At 44.5% G+C, this 24,130-nt stretch overlaps 1 protein-coding gene across 1 annotated transcript in view; it reads left to right on the forward strand.

Annotated features, from left to right (window-relative positions):
- The first annotated feature begins 349 nt into the window (after nucleotides 1–349).
- Nucleotides 350–24,130, forward strand: part of LOC138267161 (tyrosine-protein kinase Fer-like) — a 194,930-nt gene continuing 171,149 nt past the window's right edge. Inside the window, exon 1 of the mRNA XM_069216011.1 lies at nucleotides 350–739. Within this exon, the coding sequence (XP_069072112.1) occupies nucleotides 350–739 (390 nt within the window). The remainder of the gene's footprint in view (nucleotides 740–24,130) is intronic.

Raw genomic sequence — 24,130 nt, forward strand, 5'->3', positions numbered from 1 at the left:
TTTACCTCAACACTTACCTGTTTTCCGTTCTGCTTTTATTTTGGGGAAACCTCGGCTACTTCCACATGAGAAAAGACCGGACCCCTTTCAAATCAGGACCCGACCACAGCGGGACCGCGATAAGAGCCCGGGAAAAGAGAAAAGGAACTGGATGAACGTAACAGGAAGTTACCCGGTGGAACAAGAAGAGATAAAAAGCCAACCTTAACAGTATATAAATAAATCACTTATCCCCTCAAACCTGCGCCTATCGAATTATTCCAATATCTTTTCCACGTGGAGACAAAGAACCCATTACAGTGGTGTCAGAAGTGGGATATTGGAATAGGCGACAGGATCGATTGAGACCATGGAGAGTACTCCCACAATAGCGGACATGATGCAGCAACTAGCTGAGGGACAAAGACACCTGCAGATCGTGTGGGAGGAGCAGCAGAAAGAAGCAAAAGTGGAACGGGAGGCACTACAAAGCGCCCTCAAAAGTCAGGCCGCTATCATGGCCAACAACCAGTTGTTACATGAGAATGCACTAAAAACCCTCACGGATACCATTGTGGCCACCCGGGTGCATCCGAACGTACCCAGCTCAGTCTTACAGAAGTATCAGGAAGGCGAAGATCCGGATGCCTTCTTTACCAACTTTGAACGCGTTGCCACTTCCGCCACCTGGCCTCAGGATAGATGGGGCCAATATATCGCTCCTTTGTTGACGGGGACCCTCCAGGCTGCTTCTCAAGCGGTAAACCCGGGTGGCACAACACCCTATCAGGACATTAAAAAAGTATCCTGGAGTGGGTGGGCTTTGACACAGAACATTACCGGGTCAGGTTTAGGAAAGCCGGATGGGTCTATACGCTTTTGTATTGATTTCAGACAAGTCAATGCCGTAGCTCAATTCGATACGTATCCCCTTCCAAGGGTAGACGAACTCCTAGAGAAATTAGGGAGAGCTAAATACATGTGTACCCTAGATTTGACCAAAGGGTACTGGCAGATTCCTTTAGCCCAAAAAGATTTTTTAAAAACGGCCTTCTCTACCTCCTCAGGCCTATATAATTTTAATGTTCTCCCTTTTCGGGTTACATGGGCACCCGCCACCTTCCAACGTCTCATAGATACCATCTTACGACCTCATACCAGATATGCAGCCGCCTATCTGGATGACATCGTCATTTATAGCGAAACTTGGGATGACCATTTGTCTCATTTAAACAAAATACTTACAGCCCTACAAAACGCAGAACTGACAGCAAATCCCTCCAAAAGCCGACTAGCGTTTAATGAGATCTCCTACCTGGGATATCACATAGGGAAAGGTATCATTAAACCACAAATGAATAAAGTAGAGACCATTCTACGCATAAACACACCCACTAGGAAAAAAGAGATCTGTTCATTTTTAGGCCTAGTGGGGTACTATCGGAGATTTATACCGCACTACTCTACCTTGGCCGCTCCCCTGACAGATCTCCTGAAGAAAGGTCAGCCCAAAAATATTACGAGTCTCAACCCAGCACAGTCCCATAGTTACCATACCTTACAAAGGTGTCTTACTACCCAACCTGTCGCGCCGCACCGCGCGGCGCGAGCCGAGCGTTCGGCACAAGCCGCGCGTTCGGCACAAGCCACGCGTTCGGCTCGGGCCGCGCTTCGCGTCTTTAAGACGCGGCGCGCCCCGAGCCTTTCCTGCACCCTACGAGGCCCCAAGGCTTACTTGGGGCCTCGCTCTGCTCTCTCCCTCCGTTTTGTTGGGGTCTCCTGACCCCTCTTACCTGTTTGGGCTCCTTTTCTTCTTTCTTCTGTCTTCTTTCTTTTTGGGTCTGTTTCTTGCTCTTTCCTTTATGTCTTTTCCCCTTCCCAGGTTACCCTTGTCTTCCCAGCATTCCTCCTTCCCTATTCTCTATGGTTTCTGCTCCAGTCTATTCTATCTACTTTTCCCTATCTAAGATGGTGTCCTTTTTCTTCCTGTGGGTCACTTCCTGTTTTATGGTATTTAAGGGTGGTGTTTTCTTCTCCTCTTTGCGCTGCAACACTCTCTGTTCAGTTAGTGTCCTCGCTCCTGATTTCCTAGCCTTTGGTTCTGGATTTTGCCATTTCTGTGTTATTACGTCAGTTCTTTTTGATTCCTGTTCCTCTGTTCTTGTTTCAGGAATCCTCTGCGAATCTTCTTTGGAGGTTTTTTCCTCTTCTTCTGAAGGTTTTTTTTCCCTCTGGCGCTACTTTCTCACGGTCACGGTCTGTCCTTGGCGTTCCTTTGCCTACAGCACCGTGGCTACCAGAAAGAGTCGCCCCTTTTTGGGCCAAAGTCGAACTCTCAAGATCCACGCCTCAAGATCTGCAAACTCCAGGCGCAAGCAGCACGTGAGTCGTGACAGATTGCAGCGCCAAACCATCCCGACGTCTTCTAACACCATGGAAGACACTGTGGTAGCTGCTGCAGATCCGGATCAAGCTCTTCTAACTACAATTCAGCAACAAGCTCAAGAATTACAGCAACTACGTAGTGAGAATGCTGCGCTGCGACAGGCTTTGGCTTTCCGTAGTGGTGATGTTCCGACGCTCTCCGCCTCTACCCATCGTTTTTCTGGTGAACCAACCAAGCTGCGTGAGTTCCTTGATTCCTTAACAGTGTACTTCGCCTTCCGACCCACCCAATTCTCCCATGACAGAACAAAGGTGGGTTATCTCATCAGTGCCTTATCCGGTCCTGCCTTGGCCTGGGCAACCCCGATGGTATCATCTAACGATCCGGTATTGTCGGATTATTCCGCCTTCGTGAACCGCTTCAAGCTGATGTTTAGTCGTCCGGGATTGGAGGCTTCAGCGGAAGAAGCCTTATGCGATATTCATCAAGGTTCACAAGATGTCCTTCAATACATTACACGCTTTCGTCAACTAGCGGCAGAGACCACCTGGGTGGAACGTACTTTGGTGACTTTGTTTCGTAGAGGACTCAAAGAAGAAATAAAAGATGAACTAGTACATTCCACCAGAGTGGAAGATCTTCGTGGCCTGATGGATCAAGCCCTCTCCATCGAGTATCGCCTTCAGGAACGGAGAGCAAAGAAGAGAAAGAGCAGAGGGTCTTTTCAACCAAGCACCTCACGAGTTTTTCCGCATCGTTCTGAGGAACCTCGCCCTCCTGTCAGAGACACCGAAGGAGAACCCATGCAGGTGGATACAACTCGAGGCCCTCTCTCCGCTAGCGAACGAGAAGATAGACGAAAGAAGGGTTTGTGTTTATACTGCGGTTCTGCCGGCCACATACTGCGTACCTGTCCAGTACGTCCATCAAGGCCATCGGGAAACGCCGCTTCCCGTCCTCTGTAAGAAGGGAGGGGACGGGATTAGCAGCTATACCTTCCATCAGTTCTTTCAATGACAATACCACATCCTTGTTCATTGTACCAGTCATGTTACAATTACCTGACGGCCGTCAAGAGAAGACTATGGCACTACTAGATTGTGGAGCTAGTGGTATTTATATGGATAAGAAGTGGGCCACTACTCAACAAGTTCCTATACAACCTAAGGAGATTCCCGAACAAGTACACACGGTGGACGGATCTTTGATATCATCGGGTCCAGTTGATACAACTACCCTGATGCTGAATCTACAGATCGGTAACCATCAGGAACACATCTCCTTTGATCTTATAACTTCCCCCAACCATACCATCATTCTTGGAATCCCGTGGTTCATCAGACATAATCCATATGTGAACTGGGCTACCCGGACGGTTTCCTTGTCTTCACAGTTCTGTCACGAGCACTGTTTTGCTTCAGACAAGTATTGGTCGCCTAAGAGATCAATAATCACGGAGGGTACTACCGGTTCGACCATAAATACAGTCCAAGGAGTTCCTGAACACTATTTGGATTTTCAAGATGTATTCCAAAAACCTTCCAAACCTGTGTTACCTCCACATCGAGATTACGATTGTGCTATTCCCTTGGAACCTGGCACTATTGTTCCTTTTGGCAGGATGTATTCCCTCACGGAAACTGAAAAGGAAGTACTAAAGGAGTATTTGGATGAAAATATTCAAAGTGGTCTTATTGTTCCATCGTCTTCTCCGGCCGGGGCTCCTCTCTTTTTCATACCCAAGAAGACAAAGGATCTTCGCCCTTGCCTGGATTTTCGAGGCCTGAATAAAATAACTATTAAAGATCGTTATCCTTTGCCTCTCATAAGGGACATTTTAGAGGCAGTCAGAGGGGCCCAACGGTTTACCAAACTAGATCTACGGGGAGCCTACCACCTTTTACGCATTAAAGAAGGAGATGAGTGGAAAACGGCCTTTAGGACTCCATTTGGTCACTTTGAATACAGGGTAATGCCTTTCGGTCTTACTAATGCCCCGGCAATCTTTCAGAGTTTTATGGACTCAGTATTCTCTGATCTCCTGAATCAGACAGTTGTAATCTACCTTGATGATATTCTTATTTATTCTAGAAATCCCGAACTCCATTCTTCCCATGTGAAACAAGTCCTTCAACGACTCCGGGCACATCAACTATTTTGCAAACCCGAAAAGTGTGAGTTTGACAAGACGGAAGTCAAATATCTGGGATATCATTTAAGTCCCACCGGTGTAGCTATGGATCAAGAAAAGGTACAAGCTATTCTAGATTGGCCTTCTCCATATTCTATTAAAGAAACACAATGCTTTCTAGGATTAGCGAACTTCTATCGACAATTCATCGCAGACTTTGCAAAACAAACTAGCCATATAACTCACACTTTAAAGAAGGAAAATCTTATTAAAGGGTTTGTCTGGACTAAAGCTGCCGAAACAGCCTTTCAGGATTTAAAGAAGGCATTTACACAAGCTCCCATCTTAAGACATCCAGATACCAACAAACAATTTATTGTCGTCACCGATGCTTCTGAAAAAGCCATTGGTGCCGTCCTACTCCAACAACAAGAGGATGATGGTCTTGAACATCCTGTTTTCTATTTGTCTCACATACTCTCTATTGCAGAACAACATTACTCAGTACTGGAAAGAGAATTGTTGGCTCTGAAAACAGCTTGTATTGAATGGAGACAGTTTCTGATGGGTTCCAAGGAGCCTTTTGAAGTGAGAACAGACCATCGAAACTTACAATGTTTATGAAATTTCGTATGCCAAAATAGTCGTCAAGCTCGTTGGGCCTTCTTCTTCAGCCAGTATGATTTCTACATTACATATATTCCTGGCTCCCAAAACATTCTGGCTGATGCTCTGTCGCGTCGTTATCCAGATTGTACTCCTGTCCCAGCTCAACCTCTACTGGAACCTAATAAGATCATTGGGGTAGCTCAGTCTTTTCTGGAGGAGGTACAACTGGAATACTCCAATCTATCTGATGATTAAGTAGAGAACTTAAGGCCTCTTTTACATAAGAGACAAGGATACTATTATTATCAGGATCTGTTATTCATCCCTACTAACAGAGTTAGAGAAAAGGCATTACAAATGTGTCATGATTCACCGGTTGCTGGTCATAGAGGCATCAAGGCCACACCAGAACTGTTATCACGATTTTTCTGGTGGCCTACTTGGAAACAGGATATTGAAACATACGTTCAGGCTTGTCCCACATGCGCTCAAGTCAAGATTCCCCGAACCAGACCTGCAGGATTACTCCAGCCCTTGCCGGTTCCGCCAACTCCATGGCACACCATCTCTACTGATTTTATGTGTTCGTTACCACTTTCAGCAGGAAACCGGGTAATCATGGTCACTGTGGACTCCTTTACTAAGATGGCTCACTTCACTGCCTTGAAAAAGCTACCTACATCCCAAGAATTAAGCCAGATATTCATCGAACATATCTTCCGTCTTCATGGACTTCCTCATACCATTACATCTGATAGAGGACCTCAGTACATTTCCCGGTTTTGGAGGTATTTTTGTAAGACACTAAATATCGATAGAGCTCTGTCATCGGGCTTCTATCCTCAGACCAATGGACAGACCGAGTGTCTGAACCAAGGCTTAGAACAATACCTTTGTTGTTTTTGCAACTCTACTCAAAGCAACTGGAACACTTATCTCCCTATTGCTGAATTCTCTTACAATAATTCAGTCCATAGTGCCTCCAAGACCACTCCTTTTTTCTGTTCTTATGGTTTTCATCCTACCTCTTTTCCTACTTCTTCTCGGTCTCCCACTCCCTTGCCCGCTATTACTCATTTTTCCAAACGTCTTCTACAAATCCATAGACTGATTCGTTCTAATCTCTTACACACCAAGAGATATATGAAGAAAGTAGCAGACAAGAAACGTAGGGCCACTCCGGACTACCATCCACAAGATAAAGTTTGGCTTTCTTCAAAATTCTTACCCTCACGTCTTTCTCAGAACAAGTTCACACCTCGCTACTACGGGCCTTTCCGTATTCTCCAGTTGCTTAATCCTGTCACTGTCCGTCTTCACTTGCCTCACACGTGGAAGATTCATCCAGTCTTCCATGTCTCCCAACTCAAACCTTATGTACCAGATCCGTATTCTCGTCAGTTTTCCTGTCCTCCTCCTGTCTTAGTGGATGATGTTCCTGAATATGAGGTTCAGGAGATTTGTGACTCTCGTCTTTTTCACACCCGTCTGCAGTATCTGATTCATTGGAAGGGTTATCCTCTCAGTGAATGTTCTTGGGAAGATGCATCTTCTGTTCATGCTCCTCTTCTGACTCAGCGCTTTCACCGTTTGTTTCCTTTCAAACCAGGGCCTTCGGGAGGGGGGCCTACTGTTGCGCCGCACCGCGCGGCGCGAGCCGAGCGTTCGGCACAAGCCGCGCGTTCGGCTCGGGCCGCGCTTCGCGTCTTTAAGACGCGGCGCGCCCCGAGCCTTTCCTGCACCCTACGAGGCCCCAAGGCTTACTTGGGGCCTCGCTCTGCTCTCTCCCTCCGTTTTGTTGGGGTCTCCTGACCCCTCGTACCTGTTTGGGCTCCTTTTCTTCTTTCTTCTGTCTTCTTTCTTTTTGGGTCTGTTTCTTGCTCTTTCCTTTATGTCTTTTCCCCTTCCCAGGTTACCCTTGTCTTCCCAGCATTCCTCCTTCCCTATTCTCTATGGTTTCTGCTCCAGTCTATTCTATCTACTTTTCCCTATCTAAGATGGTGTCCTTTTTCTTCCTGTGGGTCCCTTCCTGTTTTATGGTATTTAAGGGTGGTGTTTTCTTCTCCTCTTTGCGCTGCAACACTCTCTGTTCAGTTAGTGTCCTCGCTCCTGATTTCCTAGCCTTTGGTTCTGGATTTCGCCATTTCTGTGTTATTACGTCAGTTCTTTTTGATTCCTGTTCCTCTGTTCTTGTTTCAGGAATCCTCTGCGAATCTTCTTTGGAGGTTTTTTCCTCTTCTTCTGAAGGTTTTTTTTCCCTCTGGCGCTACTTTCTCACGGTCACGGTCTGTCCTTGGCGTTCCTTTGCCTACAGCACCGTGGCTACCAGAAAGAGTCGCCCCTTTTTGGGCCAAAGTCGAACTCTCAAGATCCACGCCTCAAGATCTGCAAACTCCAGGCGCAAGCAGCACGTGAGTCGTGACACAACCAGTTTTAAAATGTCCTGAGTTTGATCTCCCGTTTCACCTGCAAACGGATGCCTCGGACGTGGGTCTGGGGGCAGTACTTTTTCAGAAGGATAAGGACGACATAAGCCACCCAGTAGTCTTTATTAGTCGCAAGCTTTTTCCCCGGGAGCAGAAATATCCAATAATTGAACGAGAGTGTCTCGCCATCAAGTGGGCGATTGAAAGCTTACAATATTATCTCCTAGGAAGGTCTTTTCTGTTGTATACGGACCACGCTCCTCTTACCTGGCTCTCGAGATATAAAGATACCAACGTCTGAATTCTGAGATGGTTTATGGAGCTTCAACCTTTCTCCTTCCAGGTTTGCCATCTCCCTGGTGATCTTATGGGTCAGGCTGATTATTTGTCCCGGTTCCCGGGCCCTCTGGGTCTCGAACAGCCCCATTCGAGGGAGGGGATGTGTAGCCGGACGTCCGACGACGCCGGTCCCAGTACGGCTACCGGGGCCGAATTGACATACCCCCGGGGCACTCGAGAGAGCCTCGGGGGCATGACGTCAGACGCAGGAGGCGTCGCAGGAGGAAAAGAAAGAAATGACGGACCCAACAGCAAAAAGGGCGAGGAGACGGAAGAGACTGGAGGAACGCACCGAAGCGAAAGTGAGAGCCGAGAGCCGAAGAGCGCCGGAACGAAGTCCGACGCGAAAGGAGAACCGCGGAAGAAGGAGAGAAACCCCAGGGCGCCTCCCGCCCCTAGCGAAGTGAAGTCGGGAGACCACGGAACAGCCGGCCACGTCCCCGGAGGGGCGTGGCCCCTACAGTTACGTTCGTACCGGGACTGGGTGTTCTGGACAAAGTGGTTAAGGGAAACGACAACAACAAAAGGGAATACGGGGAGGATAGCGGGGAGGTCCTGCCAGGAAACCCTGTGATACGAGGGCGGCCACATTAACTATTCTCCCCCCCCCCCCTTAACCTCACGTGGAAGCCAAGAGAGAGAAAAGAGAGAGAACCTTACAAAAAGAGAGCAACCCTAGGAAACTCACGGGAAGGTGACGCTCACCAATTGAATGAAAGTTATCCCACCCCAAAACCCCACATATACCTATCCTCTCACCCCTATTAACCCTATATAGACCTTACTTTACCTCAACACTTACCTGTTTTCCGTTCTGCTTTTATTTTGGAGAAACCTCGGCTACTTCCACACGAGAAAAGACCGGACCCCTTTCAAATCAGGACCCGACCACTGCAGGACCGCGATAAGAGCCCGGGAAAAGAGAAAAGGGAACTGGATAAACGTAACAGTATGTAAATAAATCACTTATCCCCTCAAACCTGCGCCTATCGAATTATTCCAATATCTTTTCCACGTGGAGACCCATTACAACGTTCAAGCAAACTTTTCATGTAACACCGTTGAACCACAAGAACAGGATGTTCAAACACAGAAATAACATATCTAAGAAAATGGGGCGGGTAGCCCATCTGCAAAGTTTGGAAAGTAATTCTAAGAAACCAGCACATTTGCAAGAAACAAAATTAAGCAGGGCTGCAGAAGGCATACAATTTTGCTCGTAGCACAGATGGAACTGAAATGTTAGACAAAATGGAGCCCTCACGCCAAGTTAAAAATTCCCTTTTCCACAACCATGAGGAGTAAATTACACCATCCACATGGAAGACCGCCATTCACTAAGCAGGTGGTCATTTATAAAAGCTTTGGCAGGAACCACTATCCTGAAACAGGGGGTTTCTTTTTATAAAGTAAACAATAATGCTCCCTTCGCCATGGGATACTTCTCCCGTGGTGGGGCAGAGCATTATTACAATTTTACTGTCCCTCATTGCCAGGTTTTGCCCGGTAGTGAGAAACAGTAAAATATGAGTACATGCCACCCACCTAAATAGGGCGAGCGGACATGTAGTCATTTACCCCTAGAGCCATCAGAGAAGCTTGGCCGTGGCAGAGATGTAGTACACTCTGCTGCGGTCAAACTTAAGGACTGCCCACATATAGATCAGGTGGGTAGACCTCTTTGGTGGTGTGGAGAGAACTCTGTTGCAACAGAGTTCCATTCCTGCCAAACAAGTCCCAAGATTGGACAATGGTATTAATACTGTTGACCAGAAATCTAGTTTCAATTTGAAAAGACCTTGACAGCAACCTTTTGGGGCAGTCTCTCCATCTGTATGACTTTTTGCTTGCTTTTGAGGGTTCCATGGTTTCATTATGCTAAAATTCAGTACGTTTGACCATTAATCCATTAATAGATTCTACAGTTTTTCTCTCCAGTTTCCCCGCAAGCCATTTGAACTGTCCTAATTTTAATGCTTTAGTACTTCTCTGGGAACATTCTGGTCTTCTTCTAACATTTCATTTTCCCTTTCAGAAGTATCATACAGTGCTTTTAAATGTATTATCCATGCAACTTCTGAAACGTTTGCACTATGGGATAGGACGCTCCGATTATTTGATTTATTAATGAGTGACCAACATTCCTTTGTTTTCTCATCCTAACAAGAGTTCAGCATGTTTGCAGAATCTGTCATGACAATTATTATTTTGCCAGGCAAACACCCTTTTTATATTTCTTTCCTAAATCTTGTATTACACATAATTAGCTGGCATTTTATTTGAATTTCTTATTTCACAATTCAATTCTTTATTTGCATTTTTAAGGGTCTTTGTAAACCAGTCATTTAGTTAACTTGTTAGTCCCAAGAATACAGCCCTTTTAGCTTGTTACTTACTACATTTTGCAGCAAGCTATCTTGTACAATTTTATGGCAAGGCATGGAGGTCAATATTATGCATATATCCTTGTTAATGCCCTCATATCAGCGAAAAAGAAAGAACGGAATCAGAACCTCTAAACATTTCAAGTATGCATAGATACTCAGAACATGCCGTCATCTTCCTTCCTTGTTGCTGCTCACACACAGATAGGTACTTGAATGAGACATGGGTTTTAGGAATGTTTGGAAGGTCTAGGGAGAGGTTTTAATAAGTGTTGTTTGGGCAGTGAATTTAGGCTGGTGTATTATTAGATTGGAATGTTTAGACTAAGGACCATATTTGTACTTTTTTTGCACCGCATTTGCGTCATTTTTTGATGGAAAAACAGTGCAAACGTACAAAATATAATTGTATTTTGGAAGTTTGCGCCGCTTTTGGGTAAAAAAATTACACAAATGCAGCGCAAAAGAAGTATAAATATGGCCTAAATGTTTTAATTTATTTATAGGATTATTGGGCCGTTTATTACGCTTGAAGCACAAGTTCAGGCAGTGAAAGCTATAATTTGATTGTTTTGTTGGTCAAAGTTATGGTGCAGGAAATTTTTCAGAGCAGTTTTTCCAGGAGATGGTATCTTACTTGACAGTATTTGTGGCTGCTTTACCAAGTGCGAGGATTCAGAGGTGGGCGGTTGATGAGTGCACTGTTGGTAGCTCACACTTGTTTCCTCTCCCGTGAGTGCACAGTAGTTCTGCCACATGACTTTTTGTCCAGAGAGTCATAGCTTGTAGGCCTGCTGTGCTGCTGTAGGAGCATGTAGCTTTGGTGCCTGGCAGCCATTTTGAATTGGAAGTACTAACTGGAAGTTGAGGCTTTGAGGGTCTGACATATTTTGGTGAAGGGACTTCAACAGAAACATTAAGAGGACCAGAGACTTGGGGAAGCCCAGGAAAGGATTGCTAGAAGAGGGGCGGGGCCTCCTCCTTCAAAGCCCGTCAAGCGCTCAGCTGTCTCCCGCTGCTGCCGGGGACCAGAGACTTGGGGAAGCCCAGGAAAGGATCGCGAGAAGAGGGGCGGGGCCTCCTCCTTCAAAGCGCGTAAAGCGCTCAGCTGTCTCCCGCTGCTGCCGGGGACCAGGGACTTGGGGACGTTCTATACTATACAGAAGTACAGTATATGGATACAATTTAAACTGAGTAGTACTGTTCATCATTACAGTTGTTATCAATAGCAGGCCTCTCTTACAAGTTCCCCTGCTGTTTTTTCTGGTGGCTACTATTCGGAGGGCTGTATTTAAACAAGCATCTAGCCGACGAGTGGGACGCTGCTACCATTCGGAAGAGGCTTGGCAGGCAGGGCCAGATGCTCCAGTGGCAGGATATTCAATATACAAGTAAGGGAATCATCCTTTTTTTATTTCCTTTTTTTTTTTTTTTCCTTGTTTTTTTCCCTTGTATTTTGTATTTATTGATTTTACGAGTATCTCTTATTATGGGGAAAAGGACCGCCAAAGTAGACCTCTGAATCTGGGTCCATCTAATAGGTCAAAACCACTTGACGAAATAGATCTTTTAGTCAAAGAAGTTGAGTCTATGTTAGGTACACAAACCATGGGGGTAAATAACCCAAAGAAAGGCCCCCCTAAGGATAGGAAAATCCCAGAGATATTTAAAAAGAAGGGGAAGAGGGATCCTCTAGATGTAACAACAGAGGTTGACGGGGATGGGGGCCTGCATAATTGTAGGGACCCCATTTCAAACCCCATACATGGTATAGCAACTCCTTCAGTATCCCAGGGGGTTCCCCACATGCACTATATACACCGCCTTTCCTTCCGTTGAGTCCGGTGATCAAGGTGGTTTCAAGTTTATTGTGTACTAATCGCTTTGAACCACTGTTGGTAATAGAGGATTTGCCCGCGCCTATGAGTGTGCCCAAGCCTGTAGCTGGAATATCCAATCCTAGTGTTATCCCATTGACCTCCCAGCCTGATCTGGAAGGCAACGAATCTGTAGCTAGTAGAGACAACCTGGCTACAGTTCTCCAGAGAGTAGCTGAAGTCAAGGGTATGGTCCTAGTATTAATAGATCTTATGAAGAGCAACCTTGTGCACCAGCATGGAAGTAACTGTGCTTGTCAAGGGGTTTGCAGGGCTTGTGGGGAGGCCAGGGGAAAAGATGTATTCTCCTCTATTGTCCCAATTAAGGGGGCTGAGACAAGGGGTAATTCTCGTCTCCCCGTTAGAGGGGGGACAATTCCATCAGGGAGAGAAGGTTACCGTTGTGACCCCACTAAAGATAACTTGAGGCCCAAAGGGAAGCTTGAAAATGCACCCAGATATAGAGATCGTCAAGGAAATTGGGCGGGCAATTCAAGTAGTGACAGAGCCAGAGATAGGATTAGCGGATCTGACCTCCTGGAAACTGTTCAAGAGGATAGTTCTACACAATCCCCCAACAGGCCATATAAAATCTCCTATAACAACATTTCCTCCTGTAACAATACTGAGAACATAGCTAACAAAGAACAGGATTTGTGCACAAGTTATGGAACAAATCAAATCTATTTGACTAATGTTCCAAAATTATCACCAGGGTCAGCTGAGAACCAAACCTCTTTGATTAACAAAGTCATACACTGGATATGCTCCCGACAAAGTTGCCTCTCTGTCATTCGCTCTGATATAACATCGGCTGAGAGAAGTAGCATCCCAGGAACCAATCTTGATACAATTACTATTTATTTTGAAGGTAAGACCTTGGTGACTCAATTAATGGACTTTGACTCTCGTACCCATTTGAACAGTGCAACAACTAGGGGGGGGGATAAGACTTATGCTAGACCCACACAATTCTGGACTAGATGTGGGACCAGATGGACTAGATGGTTCAACTAGCTTCCGTGGAGGTGTTATATGTAAGGTAGCTACCGATTTTGGGTCGTTGCCTGGTCCTGTATGACTGGCTACTGAATCAGTGACTCATGTGGTGGCCTGCTCCAAGGTCTTACGTCCAAAGGGGAATGATAAGTTACCATCATTAGACATCTGTAGTAATGGTTTGGGCCTGGTGGATGCTGGCTGTCCAACTACGGTGACTAACCAAGGCAAATGCACGTTAGAACTCATGTCTTGGAACATTGCTGGTTTGGCAAAGAAATTGGATGATAGCGAATGGGCCATTTTTATTAAAGATATAGACATTTGCTTGTTTCAGGAAACTTGGGTAGAGGATGTTATTGATATAGATGGATTTCTCTCATTTAGTGTTCCTGCTATACCTCCAGAGAAGGGGTTGGGTCGGGCGAAAGGTGGGCTGTTACTACTTGTAAACAAGAATCTGCAGTGTGACTATAAGCTTCTGGAAATTGACTCTGTAGATATAAAAGCTATGTGCATCACGTTTAAAAGAAGTTTATCAATTGTAATTGTTAATGTTTATATACGATCGGTCTCATCCAGCTCTGAATCCCACACCCTGGCTATTTTGTCCGAATTCGTAGAAAGCCTCCACCCCTCGACTATTTTAATTATAGCTGGAGATTTTAATTGTACCTTCGAACCTTCCACCCTTATTAGTGGCCTAACCGATGAAGAGGATGGGTTGTCGGGGATCCCACAATTATCTATTACTCGGCCCTGTAAAAAACCTTGGGTGGCCATGCAGTTAGCTACACTATGTTTAAAACACGGCCTTAGGGCTTGCAATGGCAGAACACCATCTGATATGAATATTGCACCAACGTTTAAAAGGGGCATGTCCACAAGCACTATTGATTATTTTTTGGTTGATGTCAGGTTGTGGCCCCACTTGGAAGACATGAAAGTAGAAGTGAGATGTGATAGTGATCACTTCCCCCTGCTTCTTACTTTGTCCGGAGAAATGTTCAGGAGAACACTTAATAATCATGTTACAATAATTCCGCCACCATGCTGGAACAATAAATTCACTAAGATTACTTGGCCAAAAGTGATGTCCAACCCATGTCAGATTAGAACAATATATCAATTTTTTTTAAATAGTTTGGCTGAGTACGAAGACCAGGCTGTGGGGAATATTCCAATTCTAAAAATACATGACAGCATGGCTATTCAGCTACGGGGGGTTTTCTACAAAGCAAGGCGGTCAAAGTCCTGTAAAGGAAAAGGGCCACGTAAGGGATGGTTTGACGAGAGGTGTTCAAAGGCTAAGTCTGGGCTAAAAGCAGTAGTAATGTCTGGTTCCCAGGGGGAGATTAAACAAGCTAGGTCTATATATAAAGGAACCCTGTCCAATGCGAAAAAGCGGTGGGAGGACTCCCTGTGGCAGGAATTATTAGATGCCTCCAGAGAGAAGAATAACAAGCGTTTTGGGAACTTCTGTCTAAAAGAGAAAATGGAGGTAGGAGCTGCCCTAGCAATCACATACAACCAGAAAGCTGGGTAGAGTATTTTTCCACCCTTTATGCCCTACCAGAGGGCCTAATGTACACTAATGTAGACCACTCATCTTCAAAATAGAAGAAACCCTTGAGGCTATAACTATTCTGAAACCTGGCAAAGCACCCGGACCGGATAAGCTTCCTGGAGATCTTTATAGATCGGAACCAGATATCTGGTCCTGGTACATTAATGCCATTTCAAACAGTATAGCTGCAGGGGGACAAATCCCAGGTACATGGAAGGGGGCTGAAATTATACCTATCTATAAAAAAGGAAATACTAATCTTCCAGCTAATTACAGGCCAATTAGCCTTATAGATAACTTACAAAAGATCTTCGCTAAACAAATTCTACAGAGGCTAACTAGCTGGGTTGAGGAACACCAAATTCTTTCCCAACTACAGGCAGGGTTCCGTGCTAAAACCAGCACGGTAGACCAGGTCTTTAGATTGGCCATATTGTATTGGAAATATGTTCTTATCGCCAAGCAGCGTCTATATGTAGTATTTATAGATCTGCGATCTACTTTTGACCTGGTCCCAAGAGCTAAATTGTGGGAAGTGCTGAGTAGATTGGGAGTCCCAGAGGACTTATTACTCCTATTAAAACGATTACATGAAAATACCTATGCCCAAGTGAGGTCGGGTCAACAAGGCGAACTGACAGAACAGATTCCAATTAGAAGGGGAGTTCGCCAAGGTTGTGTGCTAGCCCCCCTACTATTTACTTTATTTATTAATGAAGTAGTGAAGGCTGTGTTCACATGCCAGAATGATGCTCCCTCCTTGAACACACAAAAAATTGTTATCCTCCTTTTCGCTGATGATTCACTCCTCATTTCTAAGACACCAATGGGGCTGCAAATCCTTGTTGACCGATTCAATCTATTTTGTAGCGATCATGGGCTGGAGGTTAATATTAACAAAACTAAATTGATGGTGTTATCCAAAGGACCTAGTAAAAGATGTTCTATCCACATTGACGGAGTTCCCTTGAAGGAAGTTAGCTCTATAGACTACCTGGGAGTCAGGCTAACTAGTAAACTATCATGGGAAGTGCAGATCATAAAAAGCGCAGGGCTGTTACAACACAGAGCTTCATCCATACTGCGCTTTTATCAAAGTTCCTTTACAAAAGTTGTATCCCCAGCAAAAATCTATATAGCTAAGGCACAAGGAGCAGCCCTGTATGGAGCGGAAGTATGGGGTTTCTCCAATTGTAATAAGATCTCAGTGGGGGAAAACAATTTCGCAAGGGCTTTGATTGCGTGTCCACACACCACATCCCTGTTTCCATTATCTTTAGATTTGGGGTTAAGTCGAGTAGCAGATCTAGTTATCTTAAGACCCCTCCTTTATTGGATCAGGCTATGGATTACCCCTGAATTAGATATATATAAGACCTCATTACTCGACTTATTTAAATGTCAAAATGCTAACACTCTTCCCTGGATTCGTCATGTGTCTCACTGGTTTCGTTTGTTGGGTTTGGGCGATTACTGGGAAAATCCCCACAAACTTGAGAGTCGGCATAAAAATGTTTTAAAGGTAACTTATTGGTCTTATGTTAGGGATAACAATATAACCTGTAAATCACATGGTCGTTTAACTAATTCTTTTATTGATCTTAAATGGTCTCCAAAGTTTGAATCTTATCTGGACATTATACCGGATTTGCAGGGCAAAAGTTTATATGCAAGGTTTCGGTTCGGCTCTTTGCCCCTGATGTCATTGATTCATAGGTGGGGGCTGATCAGCCTTCCGGATATATGCCACGCCTGTGGCAGTACCCTTGAAACCATCGAACATTTTATATTCTTCTGTCCAGCCTATGCGATTCCGCGATCAAAATGGATTTGCAATACTTGTAGGGCTATGGGATTTAAGAACTGTTCCTTGGCTTTACGGGTGCTAAAAAGTCACAACTCAGTCGAAGTAATTGTTCCAGTAAGCAAGTACTTATCGGCAGCATGGCGCATACGTTGCCATTTCCAAAAAGAAACTTAAGGTTCTATTTTTATAGATAAGTTCAGAGTTTTATGTGTAATTTGATCTTACTATTATTTTAATGATTTTAAACTAATTCATAGATGTGTAGATGCTGTATTTAAAAAGTGACTATTTATTTATGTACTATTTATTGTTTTTTATGTTGCTTTTATGGTCAATTGATCGAATAAAGCTGATGATGATGATGATGAACATTAAGAATTAGATGAACCTGTGATTTGTTATTTTTGGAGTGTTTCACAAAGGTTTGGCTTTGGTTTAAAAAATTTGAAAGTAGAGATAAGAGTGAATATGTCAGAATCTGAGGAAAATATGAGTTTGGAAGATAGGGTTCAGGCATGTGTGATTAAGCCTTTCACAGCGTTAGCTTCTCAGTTAGGCAAGAGGCTGGATGAGTGTGTGGAGAGATTAATGCCTTATGTACGATTACGTCTGATAAAGTAGAGGAGTTTTTTCAGTCAGTTGAGGAGACAGAAGTAAAGGCCGGTGTATCCAGTGAGGGTTGCAAGCGACACAAAAAAGGAAACATTTGGAAGGAAATAGGGAGAAAATCTCTATTTTGAGTTGATACTGATGGTCCAGAAGGGAAAAGGAAACGAGTGATAGTCGGAGTCAGAAGGAAAAGCCGTAAAGGCTGATGAGAGGGTTCAGAAAGCAGTTGCTTATGATGAATCACCCAGCAGCGGAGATGTGGAAATAAGTTATTTTTCAAATCTTGAGATTTCAGATTGGGAAGAACATGTGACAAAAACCAAAAAAGCGATCAAATGAAAACTGATCAGAGTAAGAGTTTATTGGATCCCTTTGGAAAGGATATTTTGATTCATACCTTATTGAGCACCAGTTAGCTCCTCAGTTGTCTCCGGCACGTCATGTTGCACATTATGTAGAATATTGGGTAAGGTGAAAAATGCCTAAAAAGTGAGAACCAACATTGAGCCACAAGGTGGCGTTTACTCCTGAGTTTAATTCTAAGATGATGGCCTTTCTAAATAAGTTGGGTTGGGAGACAAAGAAGCGTTTGGACAAGGGCCTGAAAGGATGTCAGGATAGACTGTTGGATGTGAAGGGCTCTTTTTGATATGTTCAAAGATGCATATTTAATTAAGACTAACGTTAATGTGGAGGAGATGCATCAATAAGTGCAAAGGTTTTGTTTGATTATTGGGAATGCTAATGCATCTCTTTGTGTGGAAAGGAAGAAGAGTATCATTATGAAAATAGGCCCTAAGTTAGCAGAGCTAGCGGGCAAGGAGTGGGGTATAGGAGCAAATGGATTACTTTTTCGAGAGGAGTTTGTAAAGGATATGTCCAGATATGTGGGGACATATAATTCATTACAAAAGGATATTAGGAATGTCATTGGTGGGGCAGAGAGAACGCAGGATCATTTTCCTGGCCTTGGATTTAGAATCACGGATACATATTCTTGCAGGGATTCAGACCTTCTAGTGGGTACCAGGCTCCAGGGTTCTATCCTCAGCGACAGAGATGAAGAGCAAGTGTTTCAAGAGGTGACAGGTGGGGCAGAAGATCAACAGTTATGTTTGACAGGAGGCCCTTCATGTACCCAAGTAAAAGCGGGTGTCAAAAGTGCCTGTTTTTTAATGTTTGAAGGACTTTACAGCAGATCAATGCGTCTTCGAGATGGATTAGCGTTATCACATAGAGTTTGCGGGACAGCCAAAGCAGATACAAAAACCAAGAGCTATACATTTGTTAGGGGGGCAGGTGGTGTTAGTCACTCAGAAGGTGAAAACTCTTTCCAAGAAGAGTCTGATAGAAAGGTCAGGGCTCAAAAGAAATTGTGAGCAATATCTGTTTGGTGAAGAAAAAGGACAAGTGATTAAGGTCAGTGATCGATTTCAGGGATTTAAATGATTGGGCTCAAGACATTCATTTAACCATGAAAGGCATTCATTTGCTAAGGTATCTGGTGAGGAAAGGAGATTGGTTAGCATGTCTGGATTTGAATGATGCATATTTAATGGTACCAATATGTCTAGACCACAGAGATTACCTGAGATTTCAGTGGCAAGGGATACTGTGGGGGTTCAAATGTCTCCCATTCGATTTGACATCAGCTCCATGGTGTTTTACAAACGTCACGAGGCCAGTAATGGCTTGGTTGAGGTTGAGAGGTGTCAGGTTGATTGTGTATTTTGACAACATCTAGATCATGGCAAAGTCGAAGCAGTTGGCACAGAGCTAGCAGTTGTGTTTTGGAGAATCTTTTCTTTCTGGTGAACAGGACAAAGTTGTGTTTGGTGATGAGTCAGGAGACAGCATTTTTAGGTTTTTATATATGGACATTGGATTTTTTGTTAAAATTACCAATGGAAAAGGTGATTAAGATCCACAGGGAGTTAATAAGGATGCATATGAGCAAATTAACGTCTCGCTGATAATTGGGCAGGTTGTTGGGTCTGCTTTCTGCATCAATTCGAGCAATCTTTCCAGCTCCATTGCATTTCTGCGCCTTGAAGAAATGGAAGGCTCATCATCTTTGTATTGGCATGAGGTATTCACAAGAAATAAAATTGGACCATGATGTGAAGAAGGAGTTGGATTGGTAGATGGCCAGTTTGGAGGCTTGGAATGGAAAGTCAATTTTTGAGGAGGTACCAGGGTTGGTGCTAGAGTTGAATGTGAGTCTTCAAGGCAAGGGAGCAAGAAGCAGTCCTCTAATAACAAGAGGGAAATAGTCTTTGGAGGAGAAGGAGATGCATATCAATTACGTGGAATCGTTGGCTGGTTCTTTTGCGGAGAAGAATTTTGGGAATGATTAGCTAAAGTGTTGTGTTTTATTGAAGATGGACAATGTGTCGGTGGACAGGTATGTGAGCAGATTGGGGCTCCACGGTTAAAGGCATTAGGGGATTTGACAAGAGAATTTTTGGCATTTGTATCTGAGACAAATTGTTATGGTTCTGTCTCAGCATATTACTCGGTTGTGCAATTCAGTGGTGAATTGGAATTTAAAGAAATTGAAGGATTCAAGTGAATGGAGATTGGACGGGGAAATCTTCAGCATTTTGGAGAGGAGATGGGGTCCGCATGCAGCAGATTTGGTTGCGAGCATGTCGAATGCACAGGTTTTGGTTTTCTCAAGTTAGAAACCAGATTCAGAGGCCAATGAAGTGGATACATTTCTGCAGAGTTGGCACACGGATTGAAGCTTTGCGTTCTCTGTCGTCTATGATTCTTCTTTGTTTAATAATTTTTATTGACATTGCAACAGTATACTGTGTTCAGGAGATACAACATGTATGCGCAACATAGGGTTTCAGTGACCTCTCACAGTCCACCATTGGTAACAATCTGAAGGAGACAGCACATCTACAATTTCATATACTTCTATCACATGCCAGCAAATTCAACTAAATAAGCAGGAAATTAACAAAGTTTTAAGAAGGTGATACACCCCCCACCCGGGCTCTTAACTAATACCATCAATCGCAGACCATCATCCTTATGCGGCGGTGTCAGGGCATTAGATAAATGATCCATCAACACCACTAGCAGTTCATCCATTCCACGCCAGATCTCAAACATTCTGGTCACTGTGTTTGTGTGCCAGCAGGACCAGGAGGCTCATCTTCTGATGTTTCCCCTGGAGCAGAAGAGGCATCAGTGTTATCAGCAGTCAAGTTGCGAACCATAGCCCCCTGTGCAAGTAAATCATCTGCCAATCTATCATCACGTCTCACTTTTTTCATATGGTTTTCTTCCATTTGGTTATATGTCTCAGCCATTCAGCCAATAAGGAAGGCCTAGGGCTCATCTATCTAATGGTTATGCACCACTTAGACAGTGTAAACTCTATTACAAAGCGTCTGCTAAGTTTCTGTCCCAGTAGATAGTGTTTCAGCTCTCTCGGGATCATCCAGCCCCTAGTCCTGTGTAAATGTTGTAATATCTCATCCTAATAAGGTGTGATTTGAGGGCAACCCCACGGCATGGAAAAAAGTCTGCTGATTGGTGTCCGCAGCGCACGCACCCAGAGTCCCTGTCTGGGTGAATAGAGTTTGGGGGAGAGGTACGCAATGTGTATTATGCTGTATTGGATACATTTAAATTGAGAATTTACTGAGACTTACAGCGCCCCTATGTGAGTTTTAGACCATTCCGCAGATGTTATGGGAAATTCACAAGGCTAACACCATGTGCCCTCAGTCTTTTAGGGGTGTCATGGCCTGTCTCTTTTCGGAGGGCACAGTATATGTGTGTGATAAGTCTCAAACCCCCCATAATTGTCAATAGAATGACAAGTGTTTGTGTCTGTTCTGGGGCATAAGGGAGCCCAGGTAATATTTCTCGCACCATGGCAGAAATCTTGGCATATTGAAGGAATTGCCCTTGTCCCAAATTAAACTTTTCATTTGGGGTCATGTAATGTAATGAAGTGGCACGTCGGTGTAAATCATCCAAAATCACACAGCCCCCCTTTCACCAGCAGTTTACGGCCATCAACTGCACTATTTTCACAAATAGCCAGATTTTTCCATATTTCCAGGTTTGGTGCATACGTTGCTCTAAGAAGCACCCCCGCACCACCTGCTCCCAGAGCCTGCATGTCAATGTGATCAAATGAGGTAAAGTTCAGGCATTCCGTTCCCACAAAGCAGTAAGGCCCCAAGATCAGCACCACTGTATGGGCCCGACAGTAGGGACATCTCCCAATTTGGATCTTCATCAAACCAATAAACAGTGTGTTGCAGGGGCAATGCTAAATAGTTCATCTCGAGGTCTGGTATCTCCATGCCATCCCCGTTCCATTCTAATTAGAACATTGCAAAGCTTACCCTATGTCTTTTCCCCACCCACAATCGTTTGAGCAAGAGGCGATCTAATTCCCGGAAAACACTGCATGGGATCTCATACAAAGTGCCCTTCAGTACATATCAACAGGGAGGAGTACTATCATTTTAATTAATGCTATTTTCTCCATTAGGGAGAATTTCAGGGTATTCCAAAAAGAAACTGACTGGCGGAGGTTGGTGAGCGTGCAATCCATATTAAGTGTGTGGCACTGTTGCACCCCGTGTGCTATGTACACACTCAAACACTGCATGTCATTCATCTTTCCACAAATGGCCCGCTGAAGGAAGCTGTGCAAGTCCCACTCCCCTCAGCTGCCCCACTGAGAACAATGCAGACTTTAAGTGATTGACATATAACCCTCAGAGCTCTCCAAATTCCCTCATTACATTTAACATACTCAGGGCCGATATGTCCAGTTTGCGCAAGTATACCATAGTGTCATCCGCATATAATGACACTATATGGGTCATTGGACCCACTTGCCCCCCCCCAGCCTGCAGCACCTTTCTTAATCCACACACCAATGGGTCCATAGCCAGGGCGAATAGTAGGGGGGACAAGGGGCAACCTTGTCCCCCCTACTACCCTGTTGTAAGTGAATCCTGTCTGACACAAGACGTCCCTTTTGGACCCTCGCCAGCAGTTTATGTATAGTAGCTTGACCCAAGATATGAATGTGGGGCCCAACCCTACTCTAGCGAGCACACACCACATATAGACCCAGCAGACAGGATCAAATGCCTTTTCCATGTCTAAGAAGGACTGAATATATTGATCATGATCTAAGCACGGTGCTTGAAGCACGTGCGATAATCGTCGCAAGTTGGAGAGGATGTTTCTGCAAGGAATATATCCTGACTGATCCAGGTGGATCAGTCGTGGCAGATAGTGGTATAGGTGCTTCGCTAGAATCTGGGCAACTATATTTTGGTCTATGTTTAATGATAATGATAGGAGGCTCTTGAAGGCGGTATCCATTGGATCTCTCACCAGCTTAGTTATCAGCACAGCCAGGGTCTCTCTCATGTAAGCCAGTAGTATAACCTGTGCAAAGCCCTCCGGATACACTGTCAACAATATGACAGCCATGGTCACTGGAAATGCTCTGTATACTTGGAAGGGCAGGCAAATCCTTCCCCCCCAAAAAACATCACAGGTTTCGCCATCTTATGGGAATATGTGGCTTGTAGTATTTCCTGCTTGGCCACAGGAACCTCCAAGTCCTCTCATGCAAGGCCCTCTAATTGTGTCAATGGTAGCAAGTTCAAGTAGGTGACCACCAAACGATCCTTGGACCCACCATAAGATCTATATATGTAGGTGCACAGTCAGTATCTTGATGATAACTTGTTGGGCATATACCTCTCTTACTGACCGATCTCTGATTGCCAGTATAGGTTCAGAATAGCATTCTTGTTTAATCATCCTTGCCAATAAACAACTTATCCTGGCCCCTTTCATGTGGAGTCTGTGTCCATAGGTGAGCTGCATATTCTGGAGTACAGCGGTTTTTTAGCCTCTTCCCACTTGGTGTGTTTTGCCTGATCATGCAACATTTCCCTTCCCAAGTGCACTACTGTTTCTTCCTGTAGCATCATGTCCAATTCTAGTGTCTGTTGAATACCATTAGTGGTAGCATACCTACTCCCCGTATCATCACCTTCATGGCGACCAATTTCGTTGCTCTGTGCTGAGTGCTGTCCCATTTACGTTCAAAGGTTTAAATTAATGCCTGTGCTATAATTTCCTTATAAACTGGGTCTATGAGGGTCTCAGTCCTCATCCACCACAGTGTGACCCAGGGTAGCTGCCTAATCAAAGTGTATGTTAGGAGGAGGGGTGAGGGATCAGAAATGTATATGGCGAGATAAACCATGAACATCACTTGTGGAGTCACCTGTGCATTTGTGTGGATATAGTCCAGTATGCAGTATGTATCTGCAGCAGGCATGTAACAAGAGTATGCCCGAGTGGGCAATTGTTGAGCCCTCAAAATGTCTATAAGTCACGCTCTCTGTATCAGTTGTTTCAGTTTGGTTTTAGTGCCCAATCATGGAGGGCATCGGTCCACCAAACCGTCCCAAAGACAATTACAATCTCCAGCCACAATCAGTTCGGCAGGTAGGAATTTCTGAGCCACCAATAGTACATCCCCCAAAAAGTTCCTGTCATCTAAATTGGGAGTGTAGACAATGTCTAGACAGAACTCACGTGCACGAAAGGTTCCATAGATAATGTACCACCCACCCGGGTCCACACACACCTGGAGCTTATGAAAACGGATCCCCAGTGCCACCCATAAAAGTCCCCCCCTTGTAAATCTAGAGAATGAGGTAGCATAGATGCAGTCCCACCACTTGTGCCGCAGTGGCGAAATACAGTCACCCAATAAATGATTCTCTTGTAGGAATGCAATTGATATTCAGTACCATTTGAGGAAGACATGTGCCCTATGACATTTCTGAGGTCTGTTTAGACCACGAATGTTCTACGTAAGGAACTTGTATTCCTGTCCCATCTCTGGCATGACCGTGTGCGGTTAAATCCAGGGCCCTCCCACCAGGCCACAGTAGTGTTGATAGTGGAAAACAAGAGGCACACACATTCAGAGTATGTCCCATACAA

The sequence above is a fragment of the Pleurodeles waltl genome, chromosome 12 (genome assembly GCF_031143425.1).
Source record: "Pleurodeles waltl isolate 20211129_DDA chromosome 12, aPleWal1.hap1.20221129, whole genome shotgun sequence".
Classification (NCBI taxonomy): domain Eukaryota; kingdom Metazoa; phylum Chordata; class Amphibia; order Caudata; family Salamandridae; genus Pleurodeles; species Pleurodeles waltl.